We start from the raw sequence: 26,079 nt of genomic DNA, 5'->3' as shown, positions 1-26,079 counted from the left end.
CATCATTTACTACCCAAAGGTAGCAAAAAATAATAACTCCCCAAAATAGCATTTTTGCTGTCTCATTACTAAACTAGAAAGAATAGATAATAGAAAACACTATAACCCTATTAAAATCTCTATACTTCACAACATCACAATGTTGTTGTTGGTTTAATTACCTCGATCAGGTCAGCATGAGCAGCTTTGCATGGAATTGAATACACCCTGAAAAATAAGAACACTGACATCGACCCAGAAACACCACCTCTATTCCGATCTGTTTTTAGAATAGACATAGTGGGTGTGGCTTGGAACTTGCAGTCCTAATTCATCTAGAGGTTTTCAGGTTGTAAAAGGCTGGATAAGCAAAAATTAGACTGGAGAAGGTTGAGCTGATCTAAACTATCAGTTGAAATGAATCTGAATCTGTACAGCAATGTGCTGTCCCCCAGTTAAGACATGCTTCATCTTGAGCCTTCAAAAATATAACAAAATCTGTACTTATCACCAAGGTGACATTGGATCTAGAGGTTTTTTAATTGTATTAATCACAGTGTTTACTAAGGAGATAAGAATGACACATATGGTGCTTCAAGCAACCTTCATCTAGGTGGTTTTAGAAGTGAACTTTAGAACATTTATCTTTTGCCCTGTTGCACTGAATATGGCCCAAAGAGATAAAAATTTCCTAAACAAAAGGGATTACTAACAAACATAACACCTTGTTAACTGTGTAGTTCTGTCATGACTTAAGAGGCAAATCTACATGAAGTGTTGCTTAGCAAGATATCTAACTTAGCAAGACTCAACATGAGAAAGAGTGATTTATCCTAAGCTAGCAAACCTGTTTGGAGAATTTTAGGGTAGGTCAGCACTAACTTATGTCAACATGTCATGGAAAATAAAGCAAACCCACATCTGATTCCATGCTTCATCAACAATTCACACTTCATTAAGAGAGGTACTTCCCTTTTCCGCACTGCTTAAGGTAATATCAGAAGCTCCACATCAAGTAAGAAAACTTGCCAATGTGGTTGTTTTCTGCATTGGTGTGGCAGTGGGCGATGACACTGCCATGGAAAATGGACACATCCACCTGACTGTCAGCTTCTGACATTACTGCATCTCATACCATCCTGCTGATAACATCAGCATAGATATGTCATTCAGAATTTGATATCCACACAGATATTTTTAAAATAAAGTGTTTCCTGATTGTGCATGAATAAGCCAGTCCCCACCTTTTCAAAAGTTTGTGCTTTCAAGATTTTTAAAAGTACAAGAAGGTATTAATGGCATTAAAGAATAATTTATTTTGTATCTGTGGCCTTCAATATTATAGAACTACAGGAACCATTTCTTTCAAAAACATCAGTGGCACTATTCTGTATGAAAAGGCAGCTGATGTTGAATATCTTGCATTACTTAGCCTTACTACCTTCAAATGGCCAATACTGAAATTAAAAAAAAAATCTTTCCACTATTATGCAATTATAGTTAACACCCAATTGTTAGCTATCACACCTCTCTCTTTAATAAATTCTTATTGGTAAACTAAGCTGTGTGCCATTGTGCCTATCTGGAGAAGGTTCACAACAAGCTCTTACCTTCTTTTATCACCAAGTCTTTCATTTAGTTCATTAAGAAACTTCCTGCTATCCTTGAAGTAAAGAAGGAAAACAGACTGTTACATAAAAAAAAACAAAAAACCTCTTATGCTAATTTGAGGAGGGGGGAATACTACAGAAACTACACCTTCTCTCTAGTGGTTCTCGAGACAACATACAAGCATTCATTTCATAATTATAATGGACTTCAGTCAGCCTAGGCTCACTAGCACAAATCACCCAAAAATAGAATTATGAGTTGCCTACTGCAAGGATGAATAATTTGTGGATTATCTGCTGAACCACTAATCCCCACAGCTTAAAGGTGAGGAGCGCCCAGAGCTGAAATTCAAATCTGGATTGTCGTATGTTCTGCACCACTGACCTACAGATTTAAGAGCAACTGCTGCTGTTTGATTCCCTTCTCCCCTTCCCCAACCAAGAAGACAATGAATTTATTTCTGATACGATTCACAAAACCCCTTACTGTCTCAAAGTCTCTATCCTTGATTTCTCTAAAAGCCTTAGCAAGATATTGATCTTCAAACCAACTGTGAACCAGATCATCTCGCCACTTTTTCAACATCAGCCTAAACAGGGCTTCAACAACAGCAATCTGAGTATCATAGTCTGCAGGAAAGAAAGACAGATTTTTTTTCAAAATAACAGGCTTACTACCCCCACCCCACCCTGCAAATCATCTTTCCAAAGCAACAAGAAATGTATTTCTATCACAGCATCACAAGTTTAGGTCAAAAACTTTTCTGCATTATTTAACCTTTGCCCAAACTATTAGATTATGCTTAAAAGGGGGGAATGGAAAGGGGGGAAAGGGGGGAAAGTATATTGCCATGCCTGCTGAAAAAGCACACAGCACAAATAATATAATACTACATTTTGAAACAAATGCAGAGAGAAAAAGCCTCTTCCTGCATGTTCCTAAAATCATCTTCAGAAGGTCTCCCATGATGAAGAGTGATGGTTGACTACCCAGGAATAGGGCCTTTTCAGTGGTGTATGGTCCTTGGGGTTCTCTGAGCTTGGCTGTTTTCTTGCAAACGTTTCATTACTTGGCTAAGTAACATCTTCAGTGCTAGAATGGAATGGGGTTTGCTCTCTGTTTATATAGAGTGGTTGTATATGTTTTCAGTAGTTCCTCCCTGGCTTTGAAGTGCCCTTCTACTACTACTATCCTGCCTTTTTTATATATAACTCAAGGCAGCGAACATATCTAATAATCCTGCCTATTTCCCCACAACAATAGCCCTGTGGGATGGGTTGGGCTAAGAGAGAGGGACTGGCCCAAAATCACCCAGCCAGCTTTCATGCCAATGGTAGGCCTAGAACTCATCTCCTGGTTTCTAGGCCAGCACCTTCACCACTACACCAAACTGTTTCCCAGTGCTGTCTTTATTACCTTTTGGGCATTTTACTCTACCAATGATTGATGGCCCCTTCTAAAGGGGTACACACAATGGATCAATTGGAAAAATGGAGCCCCAACTATATTACTGTGTGGTTAAAAACAGCGGTCTCATTTTATAATGTGACCCTTATGAAGCACTACATTTTATCTTAACAATAAATAATAAAATACCCCCTCTTGCAGGATGGGTAAAAGGATTAGTGAAGTAATGCGTCCAAAGTACATTGACCATTTAGAAGGAACATTGGCTGTAGCCAGTTCAGGTTTTTTGTTGTTAATAGAAAGTGTTTTCTCTCAGTACCTAATTATGACTGGTGGTGAGCTAGCTGACTTAGCCATATCCAACACTGTTCTAGAGAGCTTTCCAGCCTCACAAAAAGCTTTTAAAGAAATGTGAGGGGCTGCTGTAAACAAGTAGAAAATCTTTAAAAATTAAGAGACCTCTCTGAGCAATCAGCCTCTAGGCTCAATGTTGACAGGGGTTTGAAGAGGTGGATACAAGCTCCCATTGTAAAAGGTCAGTGTACTAAGTGCTCTAAGGCAGTGCACCAAAAGCATCTCAGAATAAAATTAAAATTAAGGCTAAAAACCGTATTTCCAGTTCTAAGGCATAGCACAGTGAGGGACAGGTAAGATCCTGGCTCTCACACAATTCTCTCTCTCTCTCTCTGTGCATAATCTTAAATTTTAGCTTCTTTCCAGTTTAGAATTTCCCCAGCTCTGGCCAAAATATCAAGCATTTCTTACCACCAACATCCTGAATAATTTTTGCAAGTTCCTTCCTGAAACAACATAATCCATGAATAATATTTACTTGGAAGAGAAAAGCAGTAATTTGAGACTAAAATTTTAAAAAGTAAAATCCAAACACGTCAAAATTAAAAACAAACAATGTATAATGGACTGCAAAGGATCTTTTGCCAAATTGCTCATATTCTTTTGAGAGAAATAGGACAGACTGAGGCCATATTAACTATTCAACTGCTCATCCAATAGTATAAGCAGAGGAGCCATAAAAATGAGTCAGTTCCAGACTTAATCATAGTTAAGGACCCTAATTTTGTTTGCAGCCTTCTTTAGCAGTTCAAAAAAACAACAACAACCCTGAGTGACTGCTAAGTACAACCAATTAAAAAATGCTGGATTTGAACAGAAAATAAGATGCTGCAGAGAATGAAGTCAAACACAAAAGGGATCTAGCCCTGACATGAAAAGGTGACTTACGTAAGCAAGCACATCTCTTCAGAAACAGCAAATGCCTTTTTCTCCTCACGGGTGACATTAGCCAACAGTGTATTTAACGTTCTCAGAGCCTTGGTTTCAGTGATTAGAAGAAATAAAGAGACAGGAAATAAGGTACTACAAAAGACTCAGCTTCCCCAACCTGATCAAAGATGCTCTCTTGTAGGTAATAGAAGTTTACAAGTTGATAAGAGTTGATATAGCATGATTTCATGTCTTAAAACTTGCTACATGGTTTTTAAACTAACCTCCTGTCGAAGGGCACAGTTCACATTAGATTCTGTTGCTAAATGTCCCAGGTATGGTATGAAGGAGTCAAGCAACTGCTTTCTTCCTATAAGGGTTGCAAGATGAAAAGGTGACAGGATTAACAATCACACATTATCTTTCTTATTGATTTGCAATATTCCTAAGAGTTTTTAAATATGAGATTTGCTTTTCAGTCCTTCATTTTAAACAGTATTTCCATCTAAAGCTATGATGAAATGTCAAATTAATTTTAGCCAATCATCTCCTTTTAACTAATAACCGCATATTGCCACAATGTGTGCAGCTTTTGAGATACTGAAACAAGTCAAGACAAAAGAAGGAAAATCCATGGTTCAATTTTTGAAGTTACTTTCTGTCTAATGTAACATTATAATATGGGACAGCAACCTGCCCCCAATGACTCCTCATAATCTAACTGATTAGCTGGAGTGGGGCCACTGGAACCAACTACTTCAACATTTTTATATTAAGTTTGCAGCCTCATTTTTCCCCCCTCAAAATGTCTCAAATTACCTTTTAACATAGACCTAACAATAAGATACAAAAAGACCCATCCTATGTTTACTCAAATGTAGATCCCACTTAATTCAATATGCATAGATTACAGTCACAAAAACCTGGAAGTCACTTTGCCTAAAATTATCCAGTAATTATAATAATATTTAGTAACTGACCTTCAGTGCTGCTTTTGCCAATAATCTGCAAGATGTTGGGGAGAAGGGAAGGAACAGGAAATAGAATGGAGATAATCAAAGTCAATATATGATATGTAGCAAGAATGCAGAAGTTTCAAATTCTGCCCAATTATCCTAAATTTAGTACTCTTAAGCCTGTATGCAACACATCTATAGTGCTCATAGATTTGCACAAATATTATCTACAGACTAATGTTCTAGGCAGATTCAGTACTACAATGAAAGCTTGATTTTCTGAACTTTACATGCAACAGACCAGATTATGGTATTTGCATCACTTTATGTAATCTGTGTACCAAAATTATTTATTGTTATTTGTTTTATTTATTTGTGTTGCTACAATGATGTACTCTTCACTTCACTAGTTTGGGGCAACAATTGATACTCCTTTCCCCTATTAGTCTGTGAAAATCAGATTTCACAGCATGATAACTTAAGAGTCAGTTCCATCATGATTATGACAACAAATGAGGAACATTTAAGTCCATTTTCTATATCAGCTGATCACAGGTAACGGACACTGAACATGCTAGGACTGATGATACTGGCACATGAATTTGTGCCATGCTCCCTAAGTGAACCACATAAAAAATTAACGGACCAAAAAAGCCTTTTCAATCCTTCAGAGGATCCAAAAAACTCAAAAACCTGTGAATCCATTTCTGGCATTTCATTGACAATAAAAAAAATACTGCCTCAATGTGGAATTTAGATTCTTCTTACCCTATGGATGAACACAACTATATTTGTTCTTATGTAATTCACCAATGAAATATGTATAATTGCATCCTCACTAATCTTCAACATTTGTCTTTGCTACATTATAATGGGCCAAAAGTGAAACGAAACACAGTTCCTTTTCCAGCTCTTCCAAGTAATTTGCAAAGGTGCTTCTAGACAATCCATTACGACAATGCTTTACGAGCATTGCAATACAGGAATGCTCATGTAAAGAGCACTGCTGGGTTGCATCTAGTGGTGCACAAAACACTGACTTTGAAATGTTGTTTCAAACGTAATCAGCTGATCTGAAAATTCTGAAGGTTTTCCAAGCTTGAAAAACAGAGTTGCAAGCTCAGATGTTTTGAGGACAAAATACTACTGGAATAGATTAGAACAACCTTTTTTGAGCTTGAAACATTTTATGCACCCATAATTACATATTTGAAGTATATTACACTTCTTTGATTATACTGACATTCTATGAAGAAAATGTGAAATATTAAGAATGTACAAGTTTTCCTAAAAGTCAGTGCTGTGACTGAGCATTTCCCATTTTCCACAGGTTCTTGGCATATTTCCTGTTTTAAAGGAATGACCTGTCCTTGCTACAAGAAAACCAATGTCACAGTTTGTTGTCCAGCTTCATGGAATCCTTCCATAGGGTTCCATGAAGGGGAAGGACTGAGTCCAAACAGATCATACATTGGCAAGGCTATCAGAAAGAAGAGATCTGTAAAGTCAGTAGTTTCATAATGCACAAGTATTAATAGGGAAAGACCACTACACAATCCACTTTTTGTTCTTTCTATGCACTTACCAAGGCTGTGTCAAAGAAGTCCTCAACAAGATTTACCAAGTATTTGCTTTCTTTGGGTTCTATCAGGCTCAGAAATTCTCTTGTCCTCTCAAACCAAGTAACCATGTAAAAAGGAAGACACATGCAAGCAAAATCAAATGAGCAGCTAAAGCTAATTTCACACCAAATTGCAATACAAAAGTATGAAAAGGAGTTATATTTATTTGGACCAGTGAATGTTATTGTTTGGTTGCTGAACAATAAGTACAATGATGAAATTCTCTAGAAGAACATACATTAATTTTTACCGTTAGTGTTTTCTGTGGAAGTTCATGGGGAGATAGATTTATTGCAAATACACTCATCCAGATCGCTCTCATTTGCTAGGTTCACTCAGCACACCAAGCCATACCATGATTTGTATGCCTTGCCTTCACTCAGTGTATGCCTTACTATCATGGCTTAGTGTTATAAATCTTCTGGCCATTATGGCTCAGTCAACAAACCATGACAAAAACCTATGACTCAGTACTACTACTTGCTGGAAGTTGAGCAGGAAAGCAGACATACTGTACATTTCAACACCACCACTTTCAAGGCCTACTCTACTACTGGGTAATGTGAGAGTTGGGTACCCTGAAAGGACAGCAAGTTATTTAGTTTATTGCTGCTGTACTTTTATCACTAGAAGTGGCAGGAGTTACTTGAGATCTTCTGCCTCCAATGGCAAAATAACTTGGCTGGGTAGTCTGCATCTTGACCTGTTGGAGGGAGATTGCCATCTGATGCTTCTCAAGCTACAAACTGTCCTGAGACAGCCCCAATTATATTTTCTAGTTCCATGGAGATTCTGTGGACCACATCACAGAAGTCCCTCCAATTGAGCTGGGAAGTTGCTCATAGGCTATATATGAATCAATGTGTTGCATTTGGGCTGCATCAAGAGAAGTTCCATTTCCAGCTCATGTGAATTAATAGATTCACTGTATTCTGCACTAGTCAGGCTCAACACTGAGAACTGTGTTCAGTTCCAGACACCACACTTTAAAAGGATTCAGACAAACTGAAACAAGTACAAAGAAGGACAAGGATTTAGTTTCTTCTAAGTCCTATAGAGAATGAGAGAACTGGGAGGGAGGGGAGTTTGGTAATATTTTTCTCAAGTGCATGAAGAAATATCATATAGAAGATGAGCCTGTCTTTTATTCTTTCAGATTTCAGGTCCTGGAATAATGATCTTAAGTTATAGGACAGCAGATTTTGGTTAAATGTTAGGAAAAACTGCCTACTAGAAGATGGAAATCAATTACCTAAGAAAGTCCCCTTTGCTAGATGCCTTCAAGGACAAATTGGATTTGTGGGATGTACTTAAATTAGATTATTGTATGAAACAGCAGCTGGACTCAGCCTATAACATATACAGTAAATAGGAAGCTTGCGATTCTTGCTCACAATAGGCAAAGCAAGGTAAAGTTAAATTTCAACAATAAAAAAAGTGAGAATCAAATTTTAGCTGATACAAGAATGCTGAAAAAACAGAATATGTTTATCTTTCAGATAACTTCATAGACTCTGGCAGCCAGTCAAGTATGTTTTAGAATATGATTAATATTGCTGATCAGTAACAAAGATATTAATGTATTGGGTTACTTATCTTTGATATCAATCCTTGCTGAAGAAGCAGATTTATACCTTCTTGCGGATCACTTCTACAGTATAGCTGAATGCATTTCAACAGCAGGGAAACATTTGAAAATTCATTTTTGTCTAATTCCTAAAGCAGAGAATTTCACAAGTGTTACTGCCTAAATGGTTGAACAGATTTAATGTCTGACAATTAAGGACAGAAGATTTCCTACATACCTTTTTTAGAACTTTGTCAAGTTGATTTAATAATTGCTTGTTATACTTCTGAGGGAGATAATTGTCCTTTTCTTGTACCATTTCATTTATTTTCTGAAATCCCTTCCCTTTGAAGGCATCACTTAACAATGATTCTAGCTACAATAAAACATGCAAAAGCAAAACTTCAATATGAGCCTTTAATTACTGACAAGTAATCTTTATGATAGTACATGTATCTATCATAATCAAACTTAGTTTTAATCTTCCTACTACACCTGAAAAAACCATGTTATATAATGTGAAGAATGAGGGTACCCATAGCATCTAGGCTTTGAACCTGCCTGGATCAAAACCTCTAACTTTTAAATTATATTGACTTTTATTCCAAAATATATGTTTAAATGTCTCTTACCAATTCACTGTGTCAAGCTTCTCCAAACTAATGCCTTCCAAATGGGTTGGACTATAAGTCTGGTAATTCTGAGACTAATTAGAATATTTGTTTCACACATCTGGAAAAGCGTTTAGACAAGGCCCACAGAAATCAGTTTCACTTATCTAATTTGCATGTATCTAATCTACTTCAATATCCCCTTGGAATTAAATCTCATTTATCTAATGATAAAACCAAAAATTTCATGAGTGTATTTCTGTTTAAGCTCTAAAAAGTTTCTATAGTTTTTCGTATAAACAGTTTCTGCTGTACACATGCACGGTACCACACCAATATAATTTCTATTTAGAAAACGTACGAAAAATATGTGACAAATACATACAACATCTGTTTCACTGCAACACTCATGATGTGCTATAATCAAAGTAAGATTTTACACTTTATTACTATTATATTTTAAACTATATCTTTTTTCAGGCCTTCAAAGCAGCAACTTTGGAGATGCCGTACATTGTATCACTACAGCAACCCTGTATAGTAGGCTGGGCTGAAAGAGAGTGATTTCTCCAAGTCACCCAGTGACTTTCCCTGGCTGATGGTGGACTAGAACTGGGGTCTCCCCAGCCTTGGCCCACCATCTTAAATCATAACACTGGCATTAGATAGATAGATAGATAGATAGGAGAGACCCATGCATAAGGTATCTTAATGCAAAGTTGCAAGACAGCCAACATTTAAAAGCAGAGGTGGGAATCCCACAGCCTCATTTCATGCTGCCATGGCAGAAGAACACAGAGTGTCGCATGGCTTAATGAGAGAAGAGTTGCCTCACTTTCATTAGAGGTTTATCAAACCAGACTGGGTGGCCACATTCCTGGGATAAAGTAACAAGAGGTAGGATTAGATTACTTTGGAGGTCTCTTTCAAGTATAGGATTCTGCAGTCAAAACAAGAAAGCCAAGATAAAAATGTGTATGGACGATCCTGATGATATACAAAAATACCAGCAAAATCTTCTATGAAGATGCAAGAATTAAAGCAGTCTATTCAAAGTTATAATATGAACACAAAGAAAAAAAATTACAGAAAAACTCAGAATTCTTTGAAACTTTTTGTAACAATTGTCATTCATAGAACTTTACCAAGTGGAGATTAGAGGAAGAAACAGCTTGTTTTATTTGTAACTCTTGTGTTTTTGCTATTACCTTTTTATCATTCTTTTTTTCAGAAAAGAAGAAAAGAAATGGATGTGTAATACTTTTTGACTGAGTAGCAGAAGAGACTCTGTCTGGAGGTATCCTGGATTAGCTCAATCAAATCAAATGGGCTCGAATTCTAAAATCTAGTGTTTAAAAAAAGCCTCTAAAACAATTTATATCTTTATGTTTAAGATGACCTAGTAATTTAATGAAAATAAAATTATATCTACATAATATTCAGTTCTGTCTGGCATTTCCTCCTCCTCCTCTCTGTTGTCTTCTTCCTTTAGATTTAAAAAAAAAATGAAAAGAAGCATTTCACTTCTATGTATATAAATGAATTAGCAATATCCAGCCAATGCTTACATTATTTAGGAATCAATGGAAGGAGAGAGTCCTTCCTGAATTTACCAGCCCCACCCCAAAACTCATAAACTGATTCAAACTGGTTGCATTCAGGTGAGATATTTATCCATGGTTAACCTAACCATGGCTTACCCAACCAATTTTCTGAGTTCACACAACATATTAAACTGGGCTAGTTTCCAGAGCACTTTATGCCAGCCTTTCTCAAACTTTTTCCCTTGGAAGAACCCTTGAAATAATTTTCAGGTCTTAGGGAACCTCTGCATAAATTATATCTACAGCTTAGTATGTTAGCATGATCAGTAAATTGTAGATATAATAAACTAATCATAATTGTCAATGCTCTTTTGAGTAGAGAATGATATTTTTCTGTGGATCTGTTTATTTTGGTCAACTTATTAGCCTATTCTTTTTATTTGGGTCCCTCTCCCCCCACAAAGGATATTAGCTCTAACACAAATTAATAGAGCAATAGAAGAAACTTCAGTTTTTCCTTTTTGAAAAAAAAAAAATCCTATTTTTTTCACCTTGTCCAAGTAGGACCAAAAGTCTTATCACAAATTTCTACTCTACAAGCACTAATAAAATATAAAACAGAATGGCATAATAAATAACTGAACCAAAAAATAAAAAAAACCCCAAAAACTTCAAAATACAGTTCACTTCTAACCTATACAAGCCACGTTTTCCAATGTTTATAATAGTGAAGTCGCAGGCAAGCAGCATAAATATTTCCACCACTGTGAGTGCTAGCATTGTGCGGTGTGTGAAGTCCAAAAAAGCTGTTTCTTTTTTGTCAATCAGGACTTCTCCTGGAACTCCAGAGTTCCAAGGAGCCCCAGTCCAGAAAGGCTGCTTTAGGCCAAGAGTTCTTGAATGTAGCTGCACGATAGCCCCCTAAACTGATAAATGACTTGAGGCAAATGCAAATTTTTCCCTCCAAGAATAAAATTACTTATTTCATAGCAGGTAAGATTGAGCAACAGATGGAGATACTGCTTATCTGTAATAATTCCACATTATTCTATACAACACAAGAGTTGTTGAAGTTTGCAGTACTATAACCACTCCTTCCAGATTTATGCAGGGAAAATTTTGCCTGTTCTATCACTTTACCTGCACAAGCCTGATCAATTTAAAAAACTGTTGTAACCCCCTTCTAAGGGGCTCATGATCTCCAGGAGATCCTAATCTACAGGTGAAGAACCCTTAAACTGTGCTAGCTCTTGGTACGTCATGTGAATACTATACAGCCGACGTGTTCTTCACTGGGTCTTCTAAAAACAGCAGTTAAAGAGGTAAGTCAGCTTCAGGGTCTCTAATGGTTCAAATGTAAAACCGAAAAACCACCTCTAATTACTTTAGTATCATAGCCCAGAACTACCGGTTCGTATCACTAAAGAGGAAAAGCTGTACTGAAAGTACAAAATATGTTCCAGCTTCCCCAGAGTGGTGTCCTCCCTAAACGAGTTAGGACTACAACTCCCAGATTTCCTAGTCAGCAGGGAATCCTGGGTTGTAGTCCCAACGCACCTGGGAGCATACAACTAGGCTAGTTTGCCACAGAGGAATTTGGACGGTTGTGGAGTGCTGCTGAAGCCGCCGTCTAGGCCACCTCATTTGCAAAGTGTGGGTTGGAACTTGAAAAGAAAGAGTAAATAGCTACCCTCCCGGTCTAAAAACTTCCTCCGAAGTGCAGCGCTCACGGCGCAACTCGGTTTATTCGGAAGTAAGGCGTAGGAGAGGGTTACAACCTCTGTGAAGTACAATGCTGGTTAAAAGATGCTGGCGTTTGCAAGTTGCCAGTGAAGCGTGTGCAGGGCCGTCTGACCCTGGGTTTCCAAGAGAGAAAGCCCGCCGCGTCCTAGAGGGCTCAGGGTTCACGAGGAAACGCGAATGCCGTCGAAAACATCACCGGGCGCCTGGCGGGAGGAGAGGATGAGTAACGGTACCTTAATACCGTGACCGTAAGAACCCGTCTGTCTCCCGAACTGCACAACTGACCTGCAACATGGTTACTTCCAAATCCTCCCCGAAACGCGGAAAGCGATTCCGTCCCCCACTGCCGCTGTAACGCGCGCTTTCCCCGCACGAACTGCTGCCTCCGCGAGCAGCTCCCGCTGCTCTCGGGGGCCAAATTTCTCAGGCCGGGAGTAAAGTAAACTGGGGCTGGGTAGGTACGCATGCTCAGTGTCGGATCCTCAGCGAGGGCGCTGTGCGGGGAAAGCTCGCGCCGTTTAAGGCCCGTCCTTTGCGCCGTGCCTTGCTCGCGCTTCAGTGAAGTTTTAAAGTGTAGAGGATCGGCCTTTTAAGTGCATAGGTTTAGAACGGCAGTGCTTTATGCAGTTTTAGGTGGACATGCCAGTTTAGGGCCTGCGCCGAGGAATTCCGACTTGATTTGGACCCGTCTGCTGACTTGAATGGGCTTCTTACTTTCCTGTTTCCGAGAGATGAAATAAATAACGGCGCTTCTTAATCACAACAACAAAAGGTTCAAAGCTTTTTACCATCCTGGTTGCGGCTGTATCAGTAGAAAACGCTCAGACAGATGGCTTTGGGGCTGGGGAGTTTGCCTGGTGTAAATACAAGTACATGCAGAATTACTTAGGTGCTGCCTATAGAAATGCAGCGCAAAAATTAATTTGGATGTGATCACACATTTTATTTCTTGCACTGGACCTTAGCAACATTTGCTGCATAATTAAGTTAGGCTGGATTAGTACACCACGTTGGAGCAAAACACAGTTACTGTATGGTTCATTGGCAACGTTAACTGACACCATGAAATACAAAGTCACTGTCAGCATTTTAGCCTAGCACGTTTTGTGAATTTGATTACAGGAACCTAAAAAATATTTGCTTAGAAGTACCATTTCACTTTACAGGGCTGGGTAATAACCTGAGTTCAGCAGAACTTATTTTTAAGCAACAAATCCAAGACTCTAGCCACATGGCCACAGCCGATGCCCACCATTCATTACACTAAGCAGCGCTGGCTGCTTAACTCATTTATAGCACAGTGTAGGCATAACTATAATGAAGCAGACTGTATTATATTGAGGCATAACTATAACTTCAATAAATTCAGTGGAGCTACTTCCAGTTTAAATGCAATTGCCCTTGCCTAGCAACAAGTTGCAGTTTTGGATTTGATAGCCATTGCTTCTTAAGTGGGCATGCCTAGGAAATCATTGATATTGGTGGGACACAAGACTACAAAATCGGCAGGAAAAATCCTGCAGGAAAAATATATGACATATCCAGAAGTGAAAAGGCTCTTGAATCATAAATCTCAGGTGTTGATTCAGTCAAATAAATAAGCCCATTTTCTCAATCATTCTCACAGGTTTTAAGATGATTTTCTTTCATTGTTAGAGGGGGGTTCCCCCCATTAGTGTGATGGGAAAATTAATGTACTAATACAGAATAGTTCATTGCAGATTTAAAGAAGATTTCTTTCATTGTAAATAAACAATAATATTGCCAAACTCCCATTTTTGTGACAGCTCTGGATGGGCTTTAGCATACAAGAATGGTATGAATTGTCCCCAGGTCTCCCAGTATAATCTATGGAATCAGTTGACACAAGATCATCATTGAATACAATTATTATTGCTCTCCTGGTATTCTTATTACTTGTATCTCCTGCCTTTCTTCAAAGAAGCTGGGCAGGAATCTACTCTGCAATTGCTATTTTGTTCCCAGAACACGTGTCATAGCTTAGGAGAAGGGGCCAATTGGAACAAATCACTCAGTAAGATTTAGGACCGAATGGGAATTTGAACCTGGACTTCCACGGTTCTCATCAGAAGCACTAATGGCTCTCCTGCTCACTGGCTGGCTATTATGAAGCTACAGTCACACCATGTGGCCTTTTCTCAGTAGCAATTACAGATGCCACCCAGCCCTCACTCTGGCAGTGAATTTTGTTTTGTTTTGGTTTTGGTGACGTTATCTTAATTCCTGGTAACATTTTTCATAAGTGTTTTGTCATTGCCTCCTTCCTAAGGCTGAGAAAGTGACTGGCCCAAAGTCACCCAGTTGGCTTTGTGCCTAAGGCAGGACTAGAATTCTCATCTAGCCTAATGCCTTTAACCACTGCACCAAATTGGCTCTAAGTAAAAGAATAAGTGCCATTAATTGGGTTGTATGGCTTGTGGCCTTTAGAAGCAAACATCTTGTTCTCATGGACTGGAGGCCAATATTTTCAGGCCAGTGATTGGTCATTGTCTGGCCAATGCCCTGGCTGCTATTCTCCCTCCTCTGCCTGTGACTCTTGCAGGTCAAGTCATGCCCCTGCAACAGGTCATCTGACCTCACCTGCCCAGAAACGGGTAGTGAAGCAGAATGTTTCTTTTTCCCCACCTTTCTGGTTGCAGTGGGATCCTTTGGGCTTAAGCCAGGAAAAGTCATTCTCTTCAGGAACAAAAGGAGAGGAAACATCTGAGATAAGGCCAGCATTGTGTGATCAAAGGGGAACAATGGGATTGGCAAGATGGTCTGGTCTGATGTGAACTGCAAACAAGGAAACAGCCATATTCAATTCAGTAGGAGTGCCTTTTGCACTGTATGATTGCTCCTTTCTCCCCATCATATTAGGAATTCTGTTCAGTTTCACAAGATTATGATTGCGTAAAGCTATCATTTGGTCATGTCCAAGCATTTCAGTTGAACTGGATTTTGAACATTGGGCCCTCAGATTTAAGGTATATGTGAGAAGCAGGGGGGAAAGGTTTTTAAATATAACCCAAACCTTCTGAAACAAAAGCACCCTTAAAAATAGTTCTAGCGGTCAAAGCTGCAGATCTTTCATGTCATTAATTGCATGGGAATATTGCACTGATCTTGTCTGTTTCAGAATGTTGAAGACTGCAACCTTTGTCTGTAAAGAATGCTAGTTAGGCCTGGGGATTTATACTTCTAGTTACATTTGCCTAAAATGTATTATATTGATATAATTTAGAACTCTCACCTGTATTTTCAGAATTGGCAATTTCTTCTTCCTGAGGGGGTACAACTCTCTCTGTTGGTTTATTGATTACCTTAAATTTAAAGATCAATCTTAAACCCATTCTATAATTCCCAGACATACCAAACAGACAAGGTAATATAGTCAATGAGGTTTACTTGGCTAATACTTTGCATCCCACTCTTCCCAGTGTTTTGACACTCCTGGGAAATACAGTAATGAACATTTTTAAAGAGTAATAAGAGATTCTGCTCTCCTTATGAAGTTATCCCTTATTTATATAGGTAGTCCCCAGTTTAAGAACAAATTCTGTTCCCAAGGTCTATCCTTAAGTCAAATTTGTATGTCAGCCAGAACAATATTATTGTATAATGCTATATAAGTAGTATTGTGTAATTAACTCAAATCATTGTGTATTTAACTCAAATTTTGCTACAATAGGCTCTGTTCTTAACTATGGGTCATCTATAATCCAGGTGTTCTTAAACCAGGGACTACCTGTATTTCTGAAGCTTTCTGAATGCTTTTTTTTTTTAATTATCCATGTATTTATTGACATGCACCCTGTATATGTGTGTGTGTGAGAGAGAGAAAGAAGGAAGAAGCAAGCTTTGGAGGAATTATACTGTACTTTAAAGGCCTTCTCCACAACATCATTAAGTAGATGCTGTGTTTATGCAGATGTAGTGTTTGAGGACATACAAACATTGTATATTTATTGAGATTTAAACAGGTAGGCCCCAAGCTGTTATAAGGGGTTGTGAGTTAAGTCCCATTGAAGCCAATATGACACATAATTGCTACTCACTTTTACATATATCTGTATATATATACACACATCCACATAAAGATACAGAAACAGACACACACCCCAATTGAATTAGGAATATGTTTAAGTTCCTGCATGCTGTTTCCTTATTCTTTTCCCAGCCAAGCACCCTCAAATTATGGGACTATAGCTTCCATTATCCCTAGCTTACTTAACCTGCCTTGTTTCCTAATGACTTTGCTCACTGGAGGTAATGATAATCCAACACAGCTGGGGCTCAGTTGCAAGCAGTTGGGGGTTGTCTCCAAGTTTCCAGGGTGTAAGCTAGGTCTGGAACCAACCAATAATTAAGCTCAAGTAGAAAGGGTCAGGGATCAAAATATTTGTGGATTACAATAAAAAATGCTTTGTGTTTCTTTTGGGGCCTTCTCACCCTAAATACATGAACCAGCTATGAAAAAGAAATTTACTTCTGAGTAAGCAGGCTCAGGATCATGGCTTCCCTCTCGGATGACACAACTCTAGCTGGCTGGTTTGTGGATCTGCAGCCTACTTAGTGCTTGAGGACTTGTGGAATAAATCAGGGAGGAGCTGCCACTGACGTGCTTTCAACACAGCAGAGAAAGGTATGTGGGAGGGTGAAGGTCGAGGACAAAAAAAGATGCCCTTCCTGGTATGAACGGATTCGAAGCCAAACTCAGGAAGGAAACTGCAATCTCCGGCTGATTTCAGCACTGCTGGTGGCGGACAGAGGCGAAGCGCTTTGGAAAGGCTGAGGACACCACCTGCAGAACTTCAAGGCAAGTTCACAAAGTTGTACTGTACTGTGCTACTGAGAAGAAATCCTACTGAGTTCAGTTATCCCCAAGAAAGCATTTCTCTATTCTAACTGAGGTCTCTTGGAAGTTCCTGCATCACTTTATTGTTTCATTCTCTCACACACCCACACGTAACAGAGAAGTGGATCCTGTAGAAGTTGAGTTGCTACTTAAGTTTTTTTCCTGTCATCCTCTCAGAGATTTGAAGGTGGTTTGCCTGCACAGGTCTTCTTCTCTGTTCCTTGCTGCTCCTTCCATTTTATCCTCATAGCTCTGACATAGATTGAGCTGAGAAATTGTAAGTTGTGTCTGAGTACAGATTTGAATCTGATTCTTCTGTATCCTAGGTCCTCACACTAATCTGTATTTCAGAGAAACTGCTGTAGTGCAAAAATGGAAGCCAGAAAACACCCAGTTCAAATTTCACATCAGTCATGAATTCACTATCTACTTTTAGGAAAAATACTGTTCTCTCAGATTTCACTGCCATTCCTCTACCGATAGTTATAATATGCAGATGACAGTAATTCTTTTCCAGATGACTGGTAACTACCACTGAGGGAAAGAGATCAAAGTTTGCTACAGGTAAGTCTTAAAATAGAGGAACAATTGTACAGTCATAATCCATTCGATGAAAAGTATGTGGGGAAATTTGAATTCACAGTGTAATTGTGGCCTCAAGGCAGACTAGGCACTAATTTTTTTCAGTCACTAGACCACTCCTGAGACTTGTTCTAGGCAAAATGTAATTGTGCATGTATTACACACATTCATTCATTCTCATGAACTGTAGCATCACAGTTTGTGGGACAGTTTCACACATTACATTAGTCCTAATTTGACAGTGCATGAAATTGGGCGTGTGTATGTATGTGTGTGTGTGTATTGCTGTAACTTCCATTGTGTATATACAGTAAAATATACAGTATGCATAAATTGTCATACATGATACTCTCTATATGAATTTTATATTGAAAACTGGATGCATGAGTGAAGCATCGACTTGATGTGCAGCATTAAACTATGGTCATGAACTACTGTTGTGCACATGTGCCTTGGACCCTTGAGCAAAATTTATGTGGTCATTTCCATTTTTATTGACTGATATGATCAGTACAAAATGTTATTTGTTAGTGCAAAGAACTCGTCCTGTGTTCTTAAACGGTCATCACAGTATGCTTCAGGAAAGATCTCATGATCAGGAAAGATAATTTTCTAAAAGGATGTTCCTGAGATTTTTTAACAATCTGAAATGAGACCTTATCTCCAGCTGATGGAACAAGAGAAGTACCTGATGTCTTTTTTTCTTTTTTTTTTTCAATAACTTGGTTCTTCTAGGTTCATGGTGAAAATGTCAAAGGGCCCTTTTGATGAGTCTAGCTACATCTGTTCCTTTGGAATGAAGTTAACCTGGGACATCAATGATCCCAAGTTACCACAGGTACAGGGCAGAGGGAGGTTTGGAAAGAAGGTATGGAATCACTAGAATGGCTTTGTAGATTTGTTTTCTAAAGTCCTTTCCCCACCCTGAGACATAGTATGCTTCCCAACTATGATAAAAATTCTGAGCAAATCCATCCTAACAATATTGGCATGGTATGCAAAAAAGTACAGAACTGATCAAGTAAAAGAAGGCTAGAAATATGGCAAAAGGAAAATGGAAGCATAGCATCGGAAGGAAGGAAGGAAGGAAGGAAGGAAGGAAGGAAGGAAGGAAGGAAGGAAGGAAGGAAGGAAACTCATAGTAGATGTGTTATGAGTTTTGCTGCTTAGAAATCTTTTTGAGTGAATGAATAGTCCAGTTATGAGAGAAAGAGATGCAGAGCAACCAGGATTTTTTAAAATACAGCTTTAAAAGAAAATTCATGAAAGGATGTGAAATTATGTTTCTCATGACTAATACATTTATAAGAATATACCATGAAATTCCCTGTTACTGGAGTAACCATAGTTCTACAATGTGAAATATAACTGATTTCATTGAAAGGTGTAACTCAGTACAAAAAGTCTCAGCATTCATTTGGGAAATAGACACACGTCTGACCCACACAGAGATCCTGTCTCTGCTTGCAGGTTGCTATGGCACCATCATACCCTAACAACCCTAATTGTTCCCTTTGCTTGCACCCATCCCAGACAGAGCAGGGAGTCACCATTAAGGACCCTTCCCTGTTTGCACAACCACAGTGCAAGCATCTTTTTACTTTTTACTGTTATGTCCTTACGAAGCTCTTCCATCTCATCCCCAGCCCATGAATGAGATAGGCTTAAATCACCCTTAGTTTTACTGGGATTAGGGTCCCCTCACTTAATCCAGCACTGACCAAGGACAGCTCATGGTATACCCAATCAGTTAGACTTTGTCACTAAGGGAAGTCGGGTGAGTGCAGTGATTTGAATGAGAGGCAGGAGAAGCAGGATAGGATTTGGCAATGAGGACATGCTGAAGAGCCTAGGGCTCTTGTTTCCCTGAGCTCTTTCTATATTTTCTTTAGTTCACTTTTTTTTTTTAACCTGGGAAATGCTGAGGTGGGGTGTTTTCTCACTGGGAAAACATCTAACCTGATGAAGAGAGACAGCCACAAAGCCAGAGGAGCAAACACGGCCTATGCTGACTGGCACACTCACAAATCAGGTCCCACCATTTGATAGTGTTTTGGAACAGATACAACAAAGGCAGAACAAGGATTAGCTATGAGGATGACAATGTTTACTGGCCTCATTGTTTTGTACTCATTCAAGGAGGGGTGAAAAGTGCTTCAACTCAATATCAGAGGAAGGCCCAGAGATGCTTATTAGGAGTTTCTAAAGAGGAATGGCATAGAAGGGACTTTTTGGGTGTATTCAGCCTCCCACTAAAGCAGGGAACCCAGTCACTATATTTGTAATTAATACATTGTGAGTAGGTCTCCGCAACATATCAGACTAGGCTAAAATAGGATTGAGTAGGTTTTGGGTCAGGATGTTACAGAAACCTACCCATTGTCTTACCAGATTTATGAGCAGGGTTTATTTGTTTGGCCACAGCATGTTATCAATAAATGTAGGAGTTGTATTTATTTATGAGAGTTAGGTTTTAGCATTTTGTTTGAATGTAGTCAGAATGCATAGTAAATTAATATACTGCACTAATATATGTACACACAGAAGCTAGTTTCCATAACTTCCTTTTTTTTTTTTTAAAGAAAGGGAGAACTAGTTGCTTTCAATCCTGATGATATAATATATTCTACATCTATTCCTCCTCTTTCTCCCTCCTCTCATCTATTTGTCTCCTATGCAGGAGCCCAAACACTTTGATTCTTTCCAGGAGTGGCCTGACGGGTATTTGCGATACATCTATGCCGTTGAAGATAAAAATGCACAAAGGCATCTTAGCGGTTGGGCCATGCGCAACACCAACAACCACAATTGCCAAATCCTCAAGAAATCCTGCCTCGGTGTGGTGGTATGTGCCAGAAACTGCACCCTGCCTGATGGGGCAAAGCTGCAACTTCGGCCCGCTATTTGTGATAAAGCTCGCCAAAAGCAACAAAGTGAGAATCTTGTGGTGGGGCAAGCCACCCAACAGCCAATCTGGTAGCTGTTGGGGACCTTCCCCTTTAGCAAAGAGTTCAGTGAAAGAGAAATCTACCTCCCGCCACCCCAAATTAAAAAATTTAGTATAGCTTCACTGAGCTGGTTCTGCTTAAAAACAGAATTTCTAATCTATCTATCTATCTATCTATCTATCTATCTATCTATCTATCTATCTATCTATCTATCTATCTATCATCTATCAGTTATTTATAGCAAGTATTTGTATGTCACCTATATCCATGGAGATATGAAACTTCTGGAAGGAAGTGAACCTTATGGTACTCGAAGGGCTTTTACAAAGCAATGTTTTCGACGTTCCTGGGAAAGTTTTTCAATGTCATTCTGTAACTGAACACACTACTGCAGTTGGGAAAAGTACACACAAAACCGCATTATTTTCCCACAGAGAAACCTGTGAAAAAGGGTCCATTTATAATTCTCACAGTTGCAAAATCAAAGTATATTGCAAATTCTTTGCTCCACTATCTCAGTATACAGACTTCTTCAATCTGAATCGTTCCAATGTACTTATCTATCTTGCAGAAAAGCATTGTCCCAATTGCAGCTCAGCTCTTGAACTAATTGCTTGCCGAGGACATAGTGGCTATCCGGTAACTAACTTCTGGAGACATGAGGGCAAGGCAATATTTTTCCAGGTAAAATACAAATGCGAAGTAGGCTTTCTCTGTAGAATTCTTCTAATTAAAAAAGAAATCTTATGGGCGTATACTTAATGGAAACTAAAAAGACACGTAGTTCCCTTTTCTGATGAAAGTTATCCCTATCTGAATAAAATACATTTATTGCACTCAGTGATACTTCACAACTTTTGTTAGATTGCAGACCTAGACACTTAACTGGCTGTTTAGTATATTGTGTATCAGACTTGATTTCAAGTCATTGCTTCAAGGTTTTAAAACAGGAAAAGAGGGTGCTACTTGTGCCAACTTTTAACAGACAATGAGTTTTTAGTTAGCGAATTACACTTAAAAGCACTGCTTCCTGGGCAATTCAAAGAAGACAATAGATGTGTTCACATGAAACCCTTAACATTGGTTTACAGAGCTCACATTTCTAGGTTCACACAACACAGAGGATGACTAAAGACATGGACCAGGTTCTTATAGTCTGCTAGGCTAGAATGCAGTGGACCACTTTGTGCTGCAGCATGCTGTGCGAACCTGAAAAAATCACTGGGTCCTGAAATCAACTATATTGGACTTTTTCCAACTCATACCCAAAGTTTTAGACTTCACTAATGCATGAACTTCCTGGGATGCCTCCATAGTTATATATGTTCTCCATGTAATAAAAATTTTCATATGTGCACTGAAGACTAGGAACATGCCCAAGGTTCAGATTCAAGTCTCCAGTCTTTGCAGGTGAAGTTAGGAAACATTCTTGCTTTAACCCCAGGAAAGCTGTTGCATGTCAATGTAAATAATTATGGATGATTATACATCAGCTTTTTTAATGCTCTATTTTGTTCCTGTGTCAATATTGTTTCAGGCCAAGGGAATTCATGACCACCCTAGACCAGAAAGTAAATCAGAGACTGAGATTAGAAGAAGTGCTCTCAAAAAGCAAACATCATCTTCTCACACATCCCAGAAAAAACGGTTTCTTGATTTTCAGGTAACTGGGTCTGCTGCATCATCAGAAATGTTGATGTGAAATATCATAAATAATGTGAACATTCATTTATATTCATTGAGACTTAAACTGAATTTAGAATTTTAGCTCTCCAAATATGACAGAGTCTCAGAACTGAAAATACAAGAAATCCATAACGTGAATTAGTACATCATTTTATCAAGAATGGGCTAAATTTTGAATTTCTTCTTGCCCCACTGAAAAAAAATGAGCAGTATCCTAATATTTACCATAGCCTATGGAACTGAAAATATAGACTTTATGCTAAGCACTTATGCCTGTGTCAAGAGCGTAGTGTGGAATCAATTGACTATGTTTTATTGTACTGCTTATTATACAACAGCATCCGTAATAGCTATATCACACCTATATCATGTCATTTTCCAGGTAAATCAGGCATTTATTAATACTTTATTATTGTTGGCACACTTAAATACAACATATATAAGAAATAGTATCAAATGTTATGGCAGAGCATGTGGTAAGCTCAGCAGATGATGTTATTAAGGCTTAGGTTGTCATAACTGGTTTATTAATTGGATTGCTGTTTTTGGAACACCTATAGAATTGTCTTTGTATGCAGAGATATTGGGGGGGGGGGAATAAAAAAACTCAAGATGGTGACCATGACCCCACAATTGAAGATTTACCCATTTTTATGTGCAGCATTACACATAAAAATGGGTGAAGCTTTGATCATGCAATCATGACTATCATCTTAACTTTTTTAACCCCCTTCCATGGATATCCTTGCTTCTATATATGCATGTGTTCAGAACCAAAATAAAGTAATATACGTAAAATTGAGCAGTGTACCAATGAGCCACCAGTCATCCCAAAGCTTGTGGCTGTAGGAAAAATATACAAACCCAGAGGAGTTTGTGTGCATGCATTAAGAAATTCAGAAGGATGGTTCAAATATGCAGTTATAATTTGAGTGTTAACATTATGATTTTAATATATGGATTAATGATTTCTACTCAAGCAGCCAGTTCCCACTTCCGACCATGAATCATCAAATGTTGAGTCATTGTGATGGCTAAATTTATAAGCACACATGCATTTCTCAATGGACTCACTTGTATGTAACACAAGAATGTGTTAATTTCTGTATCTGTTGTGACTAACATGGATTTCTTCCTACTCTACCCCACAGATACATGATGTGATAATTCATCAAATGTCTGGACTTAATAGAGTGACATTTTGCCCCTCAGAATGGGGTGGAATTCATATCAATACAAATTGAGAGATAATTACCGTAATTCAAATAGAAATACAATATGTCTCATTGTCACAGAAGACACTGACAAAGTGACCCAAATGTCTGCTGAGTCTGCTGTCTAAATGTTAATTGCTCATAACTAAATTTAACTCTCCTCCCTTGCTTCTCTTTCTTTTTGGGGGAGGCTCTTTATCTTTAACATGAATTGGAGTCTAATGATGCCTTTAAATAGAAGGCATCATTAGACATTGAAGATTGCCCTCTGATAGTCCTTTGAACAGAAATAAAGAGGTACACATGGAAACTTTTACTCGTGTGATTTAAAAAGAAAAACTTTGTATGCACTGTGGAAGTTCCAGGAACAAGAACAACAACATCAGTCTGACTTGCAATCTGACTATATAACATCCTGATAAAAATACTCTAAAAATAATTTAAACAATAGTCAACAACTCCATTTAGTAATGTTGCATGTGGGTGTGTCCACTAATTGCTTCCATTAATATTCTCTTTAGACAGGAACAACATGCAGTGAGAATGGTAATCACTTTCACTACATCCATCCTCTAGCATATGAAGAAGGACCAGAAAAATTCAGCATTTTCACAGATGCCAGTGTACCATTCCTTGCTCAGTCTCATTTACTTTCAAATTCAGAACCATACCACATTACTTATGATACAACCAACTTTCAAGGGGATATAGCATCACCACTCCAGAACTATCCAACCTCCCAAATCTATACATCTAAATCAACTTGTGGTTATGAGTGTGCATTTCCTGGTTATGTCAATTCCAGTTTATATCCTACATTTCACAAAGATGTAATGGATGTTCCAATGGACACTGATCATCTCTTGCTGAGTGGACTTCAGCGTCATACAACTTCACTCAGTGTCCACGAAAAGAACTTTGATGGTGTCCATAAGCATCAGGGGATGAAACAGTCCTTAGGAGAAGCTAATTATGGAGAAAGAATTAGCTATGGACTATGTCAAGCCAATGCTAACTATCCCCATTATAGTGAAGAATATGCTTATAGGTATAGTAGTCATTCCTCTCTGAATGTTCCAACTTTGCAAACTGTTATTACTGCAACTGCAAAAATGTCCCTTGAAGCCTACAAACCTCCTGCTGTGAAATATGGTGACAGTTTCTGTGATACAAAAGATATGCTTAGTTGTCCCCTAGTAACAGATGTTTCAGGAAATTTTTGCTCAGAGATCAGCATTCAAGAAGAAGATTGGGGAATGAGTAAATCAACTTTGACTGGTGAGCATTTTCTGAGCCCTAATAAAGCAGAACATGTAGGAGCAGTGGATACTTGTGAGAGTAGTCCTGATACTGAAAAAAACTATACTGGCTATGAAGGACCAGCATTCACATTTGAAAATACTGAATACTGAAGCCAAAGCATAGTAACATTAGAAGTATATATAAAGCATAGCATTTACTATTAGTCATCCAATATTTTTTTTCTGGAAATGTATTGACTTTGGGGGGGGCTGATTAAGTTATTCATTCTAAATCAAACTTACAAGTCATAATATGAAAATTCACAGAGCAGTAAAAACTTAAGCTTAATCCTAGCAAGACAGAGTGCCTATGGGTTCAGAAGCTGACCAATTCCAGAGATAGTCTGTCTTTAGCTCTGGATGGTGTAGTGTTTTTTCAGACACAGCTGGCTCAAAATTTGGGAGTCTTCTTGGATTCACACTTGCTGCTAAAACAGCAGGTAGAAGCTGTGGCCACCAGGATTTCACATAATTACATCTGGTTGACAGTTACTTAATGTCTCTGTCACCTTGCATCTGGATTATTGCAATTCGGACTATATAGGGGCTGCTCTTGAAGGCTATTCATAAGCTGCAGCTAATTCAGTATGAGGAGGCATAGGTAATTATGGGCACACCCAGGCTTGCTGATGTAACACCTCTACTGCAGGAGATGCATTGGTTGCAAGTTAGCTTTCAAGGGTGAAGGTGCTAGATGTCACCTTTAAAGCTCTACATGGCTTAGGTCCTTGAGTTCTCTGTGACCACATGTTCTGGGTAGAATCTGCCCATCCAGTGAGAACAAGGCACATTAAGGATCCTCTGTTGAGGAAATGTCTCTTTCAGAAATGCCATTCTTGAGTTTTCCCAGTGATAGTTTCCCTCCTGTGGAATAAGCTTCCTCCAGATATAAGGACTACCTTTCCCTTGAAAGACCCTTGAAGACCAGGCTGTACTGGAGAACATTTGGGATGAGATGAAATGTTGAACCATCCCTAAGATGTGGACATGTATTTATGATGTTGTGAAAGTAGTATGCTTCTTGTAAGTTTATTTTTTAATAGTTACTGTAAACAGATTGTTAGCTGTTCAAAGTCTTCTGATAAGAGTGGCCCAGAAATCTGAGTAAACATGTAAACAAATGAAGGCATTGTAAAATTAAAGTACTGGGAAAGTAAAATTCAAACAATTCTAGTATATAGTATATACAGCAGACTGAAAACAGATCTCATTTTAATTTATGCTAA

At 38.4% G+C, this 26,079-nt stretch overlaps 2 protein-coding genes across 2 annotated transcripts in view; one reads left to right on the top strand and one right to left on the bottom strand.

Annotated features, from left to right (window-relative positions):
• Window positions 1-6,867, bottom strand: part of SYCP2L (synaptonemal complex protein 2 like) — a 33,908-nt gene extending 27,041 nt beyond the window's left edge. Inside the window, exons 1-8 of the mRNA XM_088130907.1 lie at window positions 6,763-6,867; window positions 5,202-5,226; window positions 4,506-4,591; window positions 4,240-4,328; window positions 3,763-3,797; window positions 2,077-2,219; window positions 1,590-1,642; window positions 162-207 (exon numbers count right to left, since the gene is read on the bottom strand). Coding sequence (XP_087987033.1) covers window positions 162-207; window positions 1,590-1,642; window positions 2,077-2,219; window positions 3,763-3,797; window positions 4,240-4,328; window positions 4,506-4,591; window positions 5,202-5,226; window positions 6,763-6,867 — 582 coding nt within the window. The remainder of the gene's footprint in view (window positions 1-161; window positions 208-1,589; window positions 1,643-2,076; window positions 2,220-3,762; window positions 3,798-4,239; window positions 4,329-4,505; window positions 4,592-5,201; window positions 5,227-6,762) is intronic.
• An 11,585-nt stretch (window positions 6,868-18,452) lies between these two features.
• On the top strand, window positions 18,453-24,964 carry GCM2 (GCM transcription factor 2). The gene is made up of 5 exons (XM_007437500.1): window positions 18,453-18,542; window positions 20,385-20,637; window positions 21,224-21,336; window positions 22,190-22,315; window positions 24,074-24,964. The coding sequence occupies exons 1-5, from the start codon at window positions 18,453-18,455 to the stop codon at window positions 24,962-24,964; spliced, it is 1,473 nt and encodes a 490-aa protein (XP_007437562.1).
• The last annotated feature ends 1,115 nt before the right edge of the window (window positions 24,965-26,079 follow it).

Source organism: Python bivittatus, unplaced genomic scaffold (genome assembly GCF_059951505.1).
Source record: "Python bivittatus isolate LINGU-HERP-01145 unplaced genomic scaffold, Pbiv_v1 ctg000840_np1212, whole genome shotgun sequence".
In the NCBI taxonomy this organism is placed as follows: Eukaryota; Metazoa; Chordata; class Lepidosauria; order Squamata; family Pythonidae; genus Python; species Python bivittatus.
This window is presented reverse-complemented; position numbering and strand designations above follow the sequence as displayed.